This window comes from Oryctolagus cuniculus, chromosome 19, assembly GCF_051225735.1.
Source record: "Oryctolagus cuniculus isolate XC-2025 breed Fujian yellow rabbit chromosome 19, ASM5122573v1, whole genome shotgun sequence".
NCBI lineage: Eukaryota > Metazoa > Chordata > Mammalia > Lagomorpha > Leporidae > Oryctolagus > Oryctolagus cuniculus.
Genome location: NC_142885.1, coordinates 10,074,998 through 10,088,942, shown reverse-complemented (window position 1 = coordinate 10,088,942; position 13,945 = coordinate 10,074,998). Strand labels below are relative to the sequence as shown.

The 13,945-nt window shown below is 62.7% G+C and overlaps 1 protein-coding gene across 1 annotated transcript in view; it reads right to left on the bottom strand.

The window, feature by feature from the left end:
- LOC100358395 (mucin-17) overlaps positions 1-7,262 on the bottom strand; it is a 65,091-nt gene extending 57,829 nt beyond the window's left edge. Inside the window, exon 1 of the mRNA XM_089321955.1 lies at positions 7,237-7,262. Coding sequence (XP_089178081.1) covers positions 7,237-7,262 — 26 coding nt within the window. The remainder of the gene's footprint in view (positions 1-7,236) is intronic.
- Positions 7,263-13,945: the final 6,683 nt, after the last annotated feature.

Sequence of the window (13,945 nt, the reverse complement as noted above, 5' to 3'; positions counted from 1 at the left end):
GGTCGTCGGTGCGGTGCTGGGGGCCAGAGTGGTCGGGGCAGTGGTGCCTGGCGTGGGCGTGGTGGTGCCAGGGGTGCTGGGCTGCCCGGTGGAGGTCGACGCGGCCGTGTCAGCGGTGGAAATGGTGACGGAGGTGGTGCTGGGTGGCAGGGTGGTCGAGGGAGTGGTCTGCGGGGTGGGCGTGGCGGGGAGAGGGGTGGTGGTGGGCGCCCCGGTGGGAGTCGACGCTGTGGTTGGAGCGGTCGAGGGGGTCACCGAGGTGGTGCTGCTGGGGGCCAGAGTGGTCGAGGGAGTGGTGTGTGCCGTGGGCGTAGGGGTGGCCGTGGTGGTGTCTCCGGGAGTCGCAGTGGTTCCTGGGGCTGGGCTTGTGGTGGCTCCCGCGGTGGTGGGAGTGGACGCTGTGGGTCCAGCCGTGGACGGGGCCGCAGAGCTGGTGCTCGGTGGCAGAGTGGTTGCGAGAGTGGTCCCCAGGGTGGACACGGTGGTGGCGGGAGCGGAGACCTCCGTGGTGGGAGAGGACGCTGTGGTGGGAGCCGTGGAACGGGCCGTGGTCGTCGGTGCGGTGCTGGGGGCCAGAGTGGTCGGGGCAGTGGTGCCTGGCGTGGGCGTGGTGGTGCCAGGGGTGCTGGGCTGCCCGGTGGAGGTCGACGCGGCCGTGTCAGCGGTGGAAATGGTCACGGAGGTGGTGCTGGGTGGCAGGGTGGTCGAGGGAGTGGTCTGCGGGGTGGGCGTGGCGGGGAGAGGGGTGGTGGTGGGCGCCCCGGTGGGAGTCGACGCTGTGGTTGGAGCGGTCGAGGGGGTCACCGAGGTGGTGCTGCTGGGGGCCAGAGTGGTCGAGGGAGTGGTGCGTGCCGTGGGCGTAGGGGTGGCCGTGGTGGTGTCTCCGGGAGTCGCAGTGGTTCCTGGGGCTGGGCTTGTGGTGGCTCCCGCGGTGGTGGGAGTGGACGCTGTGGGTCCAGCCGTGGACGGGGCCGCAGAGCTGGTGCTCGGTGGCAGAGTGGTTGCGAGAGTGGTCCCCAGGGTGGACACGGTGGTGGCGGGAGCGGAGACCTCCGTGGTGGGAGAGGACGCTGTGGTGGGAGCCGTGGAACGGGCCGTGGTCGTCGGTGCGGTGCTGGGGGCCAGAGTGGTCGGGGCAGCGGTGCCTGGCGTGGGCGTGGTGGTGCCAGGGGTGCTGGGCTGCCCGGTGGAGGTCGACGCGGCCGTGTCAGCTGTGGAAATGGTGACGGAGGTGGTGCTGGGTGGCAGGGTGGTCGAGGGAGTGGTCTGCGGGGTGGGCGTGGCGGGGAGAGGGGTGGTGGTGGGCGCCCCGGTGGGAGTCGACGCTGTGGTTGGAGCGGTCGAGGGGGTCACCGAGGTGGTGCTGCTGGGGGCCAGAGTGGTCGAGGGAGTGGTGCGTGCCGTGGGCGTAGGGGTGGCCGTGGTGGTGTCTCCGGGAGTCGCAGTGGTTCCTGGGGCTGGGCTTGTGGTGGCTCCCGCGGTGGTGGGAGTGGACGCTGTGGGTCCAGCCGTGGACGGGGCCGCAGAGCTGGTGCTCGGTGGCAGAGTGGTTGCGAGAGTGGTCCCCAGGGTGGACACGGTGGTGGCGGGAGCGGAGACCTCCGTGGTGGGAGAGGACGCTGTGGTGGGAGCCGTGGAACGGGCCGTGGTCGTCGGTGCGGTGCTGGGGGCCAGAGTGGTCGGGGCAGCGGTGCCTGGCGTGGGCGTGGTGGTGCCAGGGGTGCTGGGCTGCCCGGTGGAGGTCGACGCGGCCGTGTCAGCTGTGGAAATGGTCACGGAGGTGGTGCTGGGTGGCAGGGTGGTCGAGGGAGTGGTCTGCGGGGTGGGCGTGGCGGGGAGAGGGGTGGTGGTGGGCGCCCCGGTGGGAGTCGACGCTGTGGTTGGAGCGGTCGAGGGGGTCACCGAGGTGGTGCTGCTGGGGGCCAGAGTGGTCGAGGGAGTGGTGCGTGCCGTGGGCGTAGGGGTGGCCGTGGTGGTGTCTCCGGGAGTCGCAGTGGTTCCTGGGGCTGGGCTTGTGGTGGCTCCCGCGGTGGTGGGAGTGGACGCTGTGGGTCCAGCCGTGGACGGGGCCGCAGAGCTGGTGCTCGGTGGCAGAGTGGTTGCGAGAGTGGTCCCCAGGGTGGACACGGTGGTGGCGGGAGCGGAGACCTCCGTGGTGGGAGAGGACGCTGTGGTGGGAGCCGTGGAACGGGCCGTGGTCGTCGGTGCGGTGCTGGGGGCCAGAGTGGTCGGGGCAGCGGTGCCTGGCGTGGGCGTGGTGGTGCCAGGGGTGCTGGGCTGCCCGGTGGAGGTCGACGCGGCCGTGTCAGCGGTGGAAATGGTCACGGAGGTGGTGCTGGGTGGCAGGGTGGTCGAGGGAGTGGTCTGCGGGGTGGGCGTGGCGGGGAGAGGGGTGGTGGTGGGCGCCCCGGTGGGAGTCGACGCTGTGGTTGGAGCGGTCGAGGGGGTCACCGAGGTGGTGTTGCTGGGGGCCAGATTGGTCAAGGGAGTGGTGCGTGCCGTGGGCGTAGGGGTGGCCGTGGTGGTGTCTCCGGGAGTCGCAGTGGTTCCTGGGGCTGGGCTTGTGGTGGCTCCCGCGGTGGTGGGAGTGGACGCTGTGGGTCCAGCCGTGGACGGGGCCGCAGAGCTGGTGCTCGGTGGCAGAGTGGTTGCGAGAGTGGTCCCCAGGGTGGACACGGTGGTGGCGGGAGCGGAGACCTCCGTGGTGGGAGAGGACGCTGTGGTGGGAGCCGTGGAACGGGCCGTGGTCGTCGGTGCGGTGCTGGGGGCCAGAGTGGTCGGGGCAGTGGTGCCTGGCGTGGGCGTGGTGGTGCCAGGGGTGCTGGGCTGCCCGGTGGAGGTCGACGCGGCCGTGTCAGCGGTGGAAATGGTGACGGAGGTGGTGCTGGGTGGCAGGGTGGTCGAGGGAGTGGTCTGCGGGGTGGGCGTGGCGGGGAGAGGGGTGGTGGTGGGCGCCCCGGTGGGAGTCGACGCTGTGGTTGGAGCGGTCGAGGGGGTCACCGAGGTGGTGCTGCTGGGGGCCAGAGTGGTCGAGGGAGTGGTGCGTGCCGTGGGCGTAGGGGTGGCCGTGGTGGTGTCTCCGGGAGTCGCAGTGGTTCCTGGGGCTGGGCTTGTGGTGGCTCCCGCGGTGGTGGGAGTGGACGCTGTGGGTCCAGCCGTGGACGGGGCCGCAGAGCTGGTGCTCGGTGGCAGAGTGGTTGCGAGAGTGGTCCCCAGGGTGGACACGGTGGTGGCGGGAGCGGAGACCTCCGTGGTGGGAGAGGACGCTGTGGTGGGAGCCGTGGAACGGGCCGTGGTCGTCGGTGCGGTGCTGGGGGCCAGAGTGGTCGGGGCAGCGGTGCCTGGCGTGGGCGTGGTGGTGCCAGGGGTGCTGGGCTGCCCGGTGGAGGTCGACGCGGCCGTGTCAGCGGTGGAAATGGTCACGGAGGTGGTGCTGGGTGGCAGGGTGGTCGAGGGAGTGGTCTGCGGGGTGGGCGTGGCGGGGAGAGGGGTGGTGGTGGGCGCCCCGGTGGGAGTCGACGCTGTGGTTGGAGCGGTCGAGGGGGTCACCGAGGTGGTGCTGCTGGGGGCCAGAGTGGTCGAGGGAGTGGTGCGTGCCGTGGGCGTAGGGGTGGCCGTGGTGGTGTCTCCGGGAGTCGCAGTGGTTCCTGGGGCTGGGCTTGTGGTGGCTCCCGCGGTGGTGGGAGTGGACGCTGTGGGTCCAGCCGTGGACGGGGCCGCAGAGCTGGTGCTCGGTGGCAGAGTGGTTGCGAGAGTGGTCCCCAGGGTGGACACGGTGGTGGCGGGAGCGGAGACCTCCGTGGTGGGAGAGGACGCTGTGGTGGGAGCCGTGGAACGGGCCGTGGTCGTCGGTGCGGTGCTGGGGGCCAGAGTGGTCGGGGCAGTGGTGCCTGGCGTGGGCGTGGTGGTGCCAGGGGTGCTGGGCTGCCCGGTGGAGGTCGACGCGGCCGTGTCAGCGGTGGAAATGGTGACGGAGGTGGTGCTGGGTGGCAGGGTGGTCGAGGGAGTGGTCTGCGGGGTGGGCGTGGCGGGGAGAGGGGTGGTGGTGGGCGCCCCGGTGGGAGTCGACGCTGTGGTTGGAGCGGTCGAGGGGGTCACCGAGGTGGTGCTGCTGGGGGCCAGAGTGGTCGAGGGAGTGGTGCGTGCCGTGGGCGTAGGGGTGGCCATGGTGGTGTCTCCGGGAGTCGCAGTGGTTCCTGGGGCTGGGCTTGTGGTGGCTCCCGCGGTGGTGGGAGTGGACGCTGTGGGTCCAGCCGTGGACGGGGCCGCAGAGCTGGTGCTCGGTGGCAGAGTGGTTGCGAGAGTGGTCCCCAGGGTGGACACGGTGGTGGCGGGAGCGGAGACCTCCGTGGTGGGAGAGGACGCTGTGGTGGGAGCCGTGGAACGGGCCGTGGTCGTCGGTGCGGTGCTGGGGGCCAGAGTGGTCGGGGCAGCGGTGCCTGGCGTGGGCGTGGTGGTGCCAGGGGTGCTGGGCTGCCCGGTGGAGGTCGACGCGGCCGTGTCAGCGGTGGAAATGGTCACGGAGGTGGTGCTGGGTGGCAGGGTGGTCGAGGGAGTGGTCTGCGGGGTGGGCGTGGCGGGGAGAGGGGTGGTGGTGGGCGCCCCGGTGGGAGTCGATGCTGTGGTTGGAGCGGTCGAGGGGGTCACCGAGGTGGTGCTGCTGGGGGCCAGAGTGGTCGAGGGAGTGGTGCGTGCCGTGGGCGTAGGGGTGGCCGTGGTGGTGTCTCCGGGAGTCGCAGTGGTTCCTGGGGCTGGGCTTGTGGTGGCTCCCGCGGTGGTGGGAGTGGACGCTGTGGGTCCAGCCGTGGACGGGGCCGCAGAGCTGGTGCTCGGTGGCAGAGTGGTTGCGAGAGTGGTCCCCAGGGTGGACACGGTGGTGGCGGGCGCGGAGACCTCCGTGGTGGGAGAGGACGCTGTGGTGGGAGCCGTGGAACGGGCCGTGGTCGTCGGTGCGGTGCTGGGGGCCAGAGTGGTCGGGGCAGCGGTGCCTGGCGTGGGCGTGGTGGTGCCAGGGGTGCTGGGCTGCCCGGTGGAGGTCGACGCGGCCGTGTCAGCGGTGGAAATGGTGACGGAGGTGGTGCTGGGTGGCAGGGTGGTCGAGGGAGTGGTCTGCGGGGTGGGCGTGGCGGGGAGAGGGGTGGTGGTGGGCGCCCCGGTGGGAGTCGACGCTGTGGTTGGAGCGGTCGAGGGGGTCACCGAGGTGGTGCTGCTGGGGGCCAGAGTGGTCGAGGGAGTGGTGCGTGCCGTGGGCGTAGGGGTGGCCGTGGTGGTGTCTCCGGGAGTCGCAGTGGTTCCTGGGGCTGGGCTTGTGGTGGCTCCCGCGGTGGTGGGAGTGGACGCTGTGGGTCCAGCCGTGGACGGGGCCGCAGAGCTGGTGCTCGGTGGCAGAGTGGTTGCGAGAGTGGTCCCCAGGGTGGACACGGTGGTGGCGGGAGCGGAGACCTCCGTGGTGGGAGAGGACGCTGTGGTGGGAGCCGTGGAACGGGCCGTGGTCGTCGGTGCGGTGCTGGGGGCCAGAGTGGTCGGGGCAGCGGTGCCTGGCGTGGGCGTGGTGGTGCCAGGGGTGCTGGGCTGCCCGGTGGAGGTCGACGCGGCCGTGTCAGCGGTGGAAATGGTCACGGAGGTGGTGCTGGGTGGCAGGGTGGTCGAGGGAGTGGTCTGCGGGGTGGGCGTGGCGGGGAGAGGGGTGGTGGTGGGCGCCCCGGTGGGAGTCGACGCTGTGGTTGGAGCGGTCGAGGGGGTCACCGAGGTGGTGCTGCTGGGGGCCAGAGTGGTCGAGGGAGTGGTGCGTGCCGTGGGCGTAGGGGTGGCCGTGGTGGTGTCTCCGGGAGTCGCAGTGGTTCCTGGGGCTGGGCTTGTGGTGGCTCCCGCGGTGGTGGGAGTGGACGCTGTGGGTCCAGCCGTGGACGGGGCCGCAGAGCTGGTGCTCGGTGGCAGAGTGGTTGCGAGAGTGGTCCCCAGGGTGGACACGGTGGTGGCGGGAGCGGAGACCTCCGTGGTGGGAGAGGACGCTGTGGTGGGAGCCGTGGAACGGGCCGTGGTCGTCGGTGCGGTGCTGGGGGCCAGAGTGGTCGGGGCAGTGGTGCCTGGCGTGGGCGTGGTGGTGCCAGGGGTGCTGGGCTGCCCGGTGGAGGTCGACGCGGCCGTGTCAGCGGTGGAAATGGTCACGGAGGTGGTGCTGGGTGGCAGGGTGGTCAAGGGAGTGGTCTGCGGGGTGGGCGTGGCGGGGGGAGGGGTGGTGGTGGGCGCCCCGGTGGGAGTCGACGCTGTGGTTGGAGCGGTCGAGGGGGTCACCGAGGTGGTGCTGCTGGGGGCCAGAGTGGTCGAGGGAGTGGTGCGTGCCGTGGGCGTAGGGGTGGCCGTGGTGGTGTCTCCGGGAGTCGCAGTGGTTCCTGGGGCTGGGCTTGTGGTGGCTCCCGCGGTGGTGGGAGTGGACGCTGTGGGTCCAGCCGTGGACGGGGCCGCAGAGCTGGTGCTCGGTGGCAGAGTGGTTGCGAGAGTGGTCCCCAGGGTGGACACGGTGGTGGCGGGAGCGGAGACCTCCGTGGTGGGAGAGGACGCTGTGGTGGGAGCCGTGGAACGGGCCGTGGTCGTCGGTGCGGTGCTGGGGGCCAGAGTGGTCTGGGCAGCGGTGCCTGGCGTGGTTGTGGTGGTGCCAGGGGTGCTGGTCTGCCCGGTAGAGGTCGTCGTGCCCGTGTCAGTGCTGTAAATGTTCACAGAATTGTTGCTGGGTGGCAGGGTGGTCGAGGGAGTGGTCTGCGGGGTGGGCGTGGCGGGGAGAGGGGTGGTGGTGGGCGCCCCGGTGGGAGTCGACGCTGTGGTTGGAGCGGTCGAGGGGGTCACCGAGGTGGTGCTGCTGGGGGCCAGAGTGGTCGAGGGAGTGGTGCGTGCCGTGGGCGTAGGGGTGGCCGTGGTGGTGTCTCCGGGAGTCGCAGTGGTTCCTGGGGCTGGGCTTGTGGTGGCTCCCGCGGTGGTGGGAGTGGACGCTGTGGGTCCAGCCGTGGACGGGGCCGCAGAGCTGGTGCTCGGTGGCAGAGTGGTTGCGAGAGTGGTCCCCAGAGTGGTCGGGGCTGTGTCAGTTGTTATCGTGGTTTCTGTGCAATGTATCAATAGTCTGTCGTTGTTTTCTGCCACATTGGTGGAGAGAATGGTGCTTTGTGGCAGGCTGGTTGTGGCAGTCGTGGTGTCTGCTGAAGTTGAGGTGGACACTGTGGTTTCAGCAGAGGAATGAGTCACTGCCGTGGTGCTGGGAGTGGTATCATGGGCAGAATTTGTGGTAGTGCGGGTAGTTTCCTCAGAGGTTAAGGTAGACTCTGTGGGGTTGAGTGTTGTGGTTATGTGTTTGGAAGTTGTGAATGTGGGATTTTCGGTGGTTATTGTCGGGGTGGTGTTGGTTGTTGTGGTCGTACTGGTGATAGTAGTGGTTTCGGTAGTTTTAGGGGTTGTGTTTGTGGGTGTGGTGGTCTTGGTTGTGGTGATGCAGATGGTAGTCATAGGCACGGTGGAGCTGCTGCTTCTGTGGTTTGTAGACATTGGCATTGCTGCTGCCCGCACAGCCTCTTTGCTTCTGAGAGCGTAGGGCGTTGTTCTGTTCTTCGTGACCATGGCCATGGAGACGTTGATCCCTGCAGCAGATCAGGAGAGGCACCCTTCATACCATGCCTTTGCACTCCGGCCTCCCCGCTCCCGATTCCCTCTTGCTCCGTTCCTTTCTGGCTTCCCCTCCACCCTCTGACATTTTTTGCACACCGTGGCTCCTCTGCCCCCACAGATTACAAATTCTGCTGTTGCTCAGGCAGCCCGGGGCCGTACAGCACTGTGTGCTGAGCAGCACTTCCTCCTGGAAGCCTCACCTTCTGTGTGGTTCCCCGGGCGCTGCGAGCACCAGGCTTCCTGGCTGCCGTCCTGCGCACCGCATCCTCCTCCGTCCCACACTGCCCCGTCCTCGCTGAGCTCTGCAGGAGAAGGACTCGTTAGTCGTCCGTGGCCACTCCCCCTTCCCCTCCTTGGCACCTCCTCCTTCACAGTCCTGCCATTCCCACACTCTGGCATGGAGCCCGCGTGCCTTCTCACTGGGCCATGAATCGGTAGCAAGCCCCAAGCTTTTGCAGGTCTTGGAAGAGGCCAGGCAGTGGCAAATGGCACAGGTGTAGGAAAGCAACGTCCTGCCGGAGTCAGGAGCTGGGTTCAGGAAAGCCTGCGTTTGCTCACGGCTGAGTCCCCTGCAGTGGGTAGCAGCCCAGTGCAGTATCAGCATAGAGCTTCCCTTTTGCCAGGTGGCAGCGGAGGACAAGGAGGCAACAGTGCAGCCTCTGGAGACAGCATCCTCGCTCCCCACAGATTCCCCACAGCAGGAAAGCCGCCTGCCTGTTGGGAGCATTTGCCTTCAAAAACCCACAACTTGCGGGGCGGATGCTGTGGTGCAGCCGATTAAGCTGCTGCTCCAGACCTGCATCTTCTATCAGAGCGCCAGTTCGAGTCCCGGCTGCTCCACTTCCCATCCTGCTCCCTGCTAATGTGCCTGGGAAGCAGCAGAGGATGGCCCACGTGCCGTGTTCCTTCCTGCCAGCCACCTGGAGACCTGGACAGAGCCCCTTGCTCCTAGCTTCCTCGTGGCCCAGCCTGGCTCTAGAGGGCGTTATTGGGGGAGTGAACAAGTAGATGGAAGATCTCTCTCCCTCTACATCACCCTCTCACTCTTTCAAATAAAAAAAAAATTATATAAAAAGAAAAAAATACAACTTCTATTGTGTTGGAGCCATTTGTACATTTTGAGTGTATTTGTTATAGTGGATCCAAAAATATCCCAGGTAATACAGCGGGAGCTGCATTTAGTCCCAGGATAAATTAATAAATGCAATCCCTCTGATCATCCTTGAGAATTCCAGACTCGCAGCCGGTGTTTGGCATGCAGTTAAGCCACCACCTGGAACACCAGCATCGGCTGGAGACCCGGCTGCTCTACTTCCAACCCAGCTCCCTGCTAATGCACCTGGGAAAGCAGAGGAGGACACCCCAAGTGCTTGGGCCCCTGCAGCCCGTGGAGATCTGGATGAGGATCTAGGCTCCTGGTTTTGGTGTGGTCCAGCCTTGGCCATTGCAGCCATTTGGGGAGTGAACCAGCAGATGAAAGATCTCTCTCTCTCTCTCTCTCTCCAACTCTGACTTTCAAAATAAATAGATGATTTTAAAAAAAAAAAATAGGCTACCTGAATAGGACCATATCTGTCCAATACATTGAAATTGTCATTTAAAACCCTTCCCACAGAGCCAGCATTGTGGCCCAGCGGGTTAAGCTGCCTCCTGACATCCTGTGTGAGTGCTGGTTGGAGTCCCGGCTGCTCCACTTCCGATCCTGCCCCCTGCTAATGGCCTGGGAAAGCAGTAGAAGATGGCTCAAGTGCTTGGGGCCCTGCACCCATGTGGGAGACCCAGAAGAAGTTCTTGGCTCCTGGCTTCGGCTTGACTCATCCCTGGCCATTGCAATCATTTGGGGAGTGAACCAGAGGATGGAAGATCTCTCTGTCTCTCTGTCTCTCTTTCTCTCTTTCTCTCTCTTTTTCCCTCCCTCCCTGCCTCTCTGTAACTCTGCCTTTGAAATAAATGCATAAACCTTTAAGAAAAGAAAGCCCTTCCCACAAAGCAGACTCTAGGCCAGAGAGCTTCACTGGTGAATTCCCCTAATAGTTCAGGAGAAAATCATCCAATTCTAGATAAACGTGTCCAAACACCAAGAGGAGGGACTCCTGCTCAGCTCGTTCGAGGAGGCCAGCCTTACCCTGGTATAAAATCCAGACAAGGACATTACAAGGAAAAACAAACTGCACACCAATGTCCCTTATGAACACGGACACAAAAATTCTAAACGCAATTGTAGCAGATCGAATTGAACTGTATATTGAAATCCTGAGCAAACGAGATTTATTCTGAGAATGATGAAAAAAATCAATCCAGGTAACCCACCATGTCAATAAACTAGAAAGGGCAAATGATAGGATCATAACAATCGACACAAAAATCCGCTTGGAAGATTCCAGCATCGATCCCTGGGCAGTGAGCCCAGCAACCTAGGAACAGAAGGGAATTTCCTGAATGCAAGAAAGGGCGCCTGCGACAGAGCCACAGCTCATGTGACGCTGGACCAGAGACTGGTGGTTCACCCCTCCAGTGAGCAAAAACCAGGCGTGTCTGCCCGGGCCCGCTCTGTTCAAAGTCACCCTGCAGTTCTCGTCAGGGTACTGTTCATTCTGCAGAGAGAAGGGGCAGGCGCTTGGTGCAGAGTCACTGCTTGGGATGCCTGCATCGCATATCAGAGTGCCGGGTTCGAGTCCTGGTTGATCTGTTTCTGACCCAGCTCCCTGCTAATGCATACCCTGGACGCAGCAGACGGTGGTCCAGGTACTTAGGTTCCTGCCACCCTTGTGGGATACCCGAATGGAGTTTCCAGCTCCTGGCTTTGACCTGGCCCAGCCCCAAGTGTTGAGGGCATTTTGGAGGGGGAGGGCATGAATCAGTGGCTTGAAGACCTCTCTTTGGCACTGGCTCTCTTTCAAATAAAATGAAAAATAAATAAGAGAACAGGGGCAGGGAGTGTGGGGGAGGGGGGCTGAGGGATAGGTGGAGGGGTGGAGGAGGAGGAGGAAGAGGAGAGAGGAATGGGGGGGAGGAGGAGGCGGATCCTGCCAACGAAGCCACGCCCAAGCTCAGGAGCCAGGCAGGGGCCAGGAACCAACTCTCTCCTCCGTTACTTGGAAGAACGCAGTGCTGCTAACACCTGCATCTCTGACTGTCCAGCTCAAGGCTGTGGGGAAACGCGGTTCTGTAGCTGCAGCCGCCCTCTGCATGCCACCCCCCCAATTCCGTGGCCCCGACAGTGGCACAGCTACCTCCCACCCCAGGCCGTTCACTCCCCAATTGGTCACAATGGCCAGAGCTGGGCTGATCTGAAGCCAGGAGCCAGGATCAGAGAGGAGCAACCAGGATGTTGAGTGAACAGAATTGTTGTTGTTCACAAATGGAACGTTAAAGTGGAAGTACTAGTAAAGTTATTCCTCTCCGATTCTAAACATAAATAAAATACAAAGACCAGGAGCAGGGAAGACTGCTTTAGAAACAAAGCGTAAGTCTGTTTAGACCTTCCTAAGTCGTGCACACAGTGGGAAGAGGTGGGTATTTGTCCTAGTGGTTAGGATGCTGCTTGGGACACCAGCCCGTGTCGGAGTGCCTGGGTTCAAGTCTTGGCTCCGCTCCAGTTTCCTGCTGAGCTACACCCGATAGGCAGCAGATGGTTCACTTGGTTGGGGCCCTGTCCCCATGTGGGAGACCCAGAGTCCCGAGCCAACCCGGCTGCCACTGTCGCAGGAATTTGGGAAGTGAGCAAGCCAATGGGAGCTCTCTCTGTGTTTCTCTCTCTGTGTCTCTTTCTCACATAAATCAATTAAAATGTAGGTTTTTTTAAAGGTAGGAGAAACCAATGTGGGCCATGGGAAGTGTTCCTTTTCTTTCAGTTGATTTTCAGCAGTTGTCTGCTTAAAGCTGGGGTCAGCGGTGTAAGCTTTATGAAAATGCTGAGAACGTTTTGGGAACTTAAAAATGGGGTATGATTCTGTTTGTGAACTGGGCTTTCTTCTAGATACAAAGCTGGAAAAAAAAAACAGTAAACATCAGAACAGTAGAACACCCCCACACACCAAGGTCCCCAAGTAGACAAAAAATATATAAAGAACCAAGAAATTTTTTCAAATGTCCCCTCTGCCCTGCCCCTTCAGCCGAGGAAGCCACTGTGATAAGGAGGGATTTTTTGATCCATTTTTTAAAAATTTATTTGAATGGCAGAGTTACAGAGAGGCAGAGAGACAGAGAGAGAGAGGTCTTCCATCCACTGGTTCACTCCCCAAATGGCTGTACCAGCCGAAGCTGGACCGGTCCAAAGCCAGGAGCCTGGAGCTTCTTCTGGGTCTCCCATGCAGGTGCAGGAACCCAGGGACTTGGGCCATCTGCTGCTTTCCCAGGCTATACCAGAGAGCTGGATTGGCAGTGGAGCAGCCGGGACTCGAACCAGCGCCCATGTGGGATGCCAGCACTGCAAGCGGCAGCTTTACTCACTACGCCACCACATTGGCTCTTGATCCACTTTTTAAAATCAGGTTTTTTTGAAAATAAAATTCCTGTGGCGGGTGCTGTAGTATAGTAGGCTACACCTCTGCCTGTGGCGCCAGCATCCCATATGGGCACCAGTTCATGTCCCGGCTGCTCCTCTTCCAATCCAGCTCTCTGCTGTGGCCTGGGAAAGCAATGGAAGGTGGCCCAAGTCCTTGGGCCCCTGCACCCGCATGGGAGACCTAGAAGAAGCATATGGCCCAGCTCTGGCCATTGTGGGCATTTGGGGAGTGAACAAGTGGATGGAAGAGATTTCTCTCTGTCTCCCTCTCTCTGTCTGTAACTCTGTCTTTCAAATAAATTAATTAAATCTTTTTTAAAATGTTTTTTAGATTTATTTATTTGAAAGTCAGAGTTAGACAGAGAGGGAAGGAGAGGCAGAAAGAGAGAGAGAGAGGGAGGGAGGTCTTCCATCCGCTGGTTCACTCCCCAATTGGCCGCAACGGCCAGAGCTGGGCTGATCTGAAGCCAGGAGCCAGGATCAGAGAGGAGCAGCCAGGACTTGAACTGGCGCCCATATTGTGCACCGGCACTGCAGGCGGTGGCTTTACCCGCTACGCCACAGCACTGGCCGCTAAATCTTTAAAATATATATATATATAAATCAATAAAATCCCGTCTGCTTTCCACCCATTGTCCACCACTGGGCGCTCTCTGTGTTTGAAAGGGCCTCACACTGGCTGCATTACCCGCTGCCCTGCTCTTGAAATCCTTAACAACCTTTGACTGAAGGACCCTGCCTGTCCACGCCACACCAGGTCCTGCAGATCACGCACTGAGTCCCAGGCAAGAGGCCCCAGCCCATCAGCTACGTGCTGTGAGGTGCTGGTGGCCAGCGCTGTGCCGGGGCGGGGCAGGCAGGGTGCTCCTGTGGCCCTGATGAGTCAAAGGCTCAGGCTCCCTAGATGCAGCCCATCCCCATTCCTATCTGCATCTGGCTGCGCAGGTAAATTGAGGCAGTTACAGAGTCCAGGGTTCACGACCAGCATCTGCACCCCACCCTCCTCTGTCGGCCTTGACCTCACTGATCTGAACGATAGGAAGAGGGCCGTGTGCAAAGGCAGCTCATGACTTTGCCAGTGTGGGGACCACACTGGCAGGAGGAGTGACCACCCGTGTCTGCTTGCCGTGCCCTGGTCCCCACCAGGCAGGCACTTGTCACCTTTTTGCTGGGTGTTTTGTTTGGGGGCTGGTTCCCTCCATCTGGGCCAAAAACAGCAATGGGTTGGGCTTGGTGAGACCAAAAGAGTTCATCTGGATCCCAGAAGTCGGGGTTGCAGGTTAGAGCGGGCCGGCAAGGCAGCTGCCGCCCCCACTGGGGGGTCCTGGAGAGGGTGGGTGGGGTGGGGGCACTGGATAGGGATAGGAAGCAGGAGCCGCAGGGGTCACCATGGGTCTGTCCATTCTGCTGTAAGTCACAGCGAAGCCCTCACCCCCAGCCCCTCAGAACACAACCTAATATTTGCACATTCGGTCTTTGCAAGTGATGGAGTTAAACTGGGGTCATCAGCCTGGGCCCTAATCCAACATGATAAGTATCCCTATAAAAAAGAAAAATCCGGGCTGGCGCCATGGCTCAATAGGCTAATCCTCCACCTTGCGGCGCCAGCGCACCGGGTTCTAGTCCCGGTAGGGGCGCCGGATTCTGTCCCGGTTGCCCCTCTTCCAGGCCAGCTCTCTGCTGTGGCCAGGGAGTGCAGTGGAGGATGGCCCAGGTGCTTGGGCCCTGCACCCCATGGGAGACCAGGAGAAGCACCTGGCTCCTGCCTTCGGATCAGCGCGATGC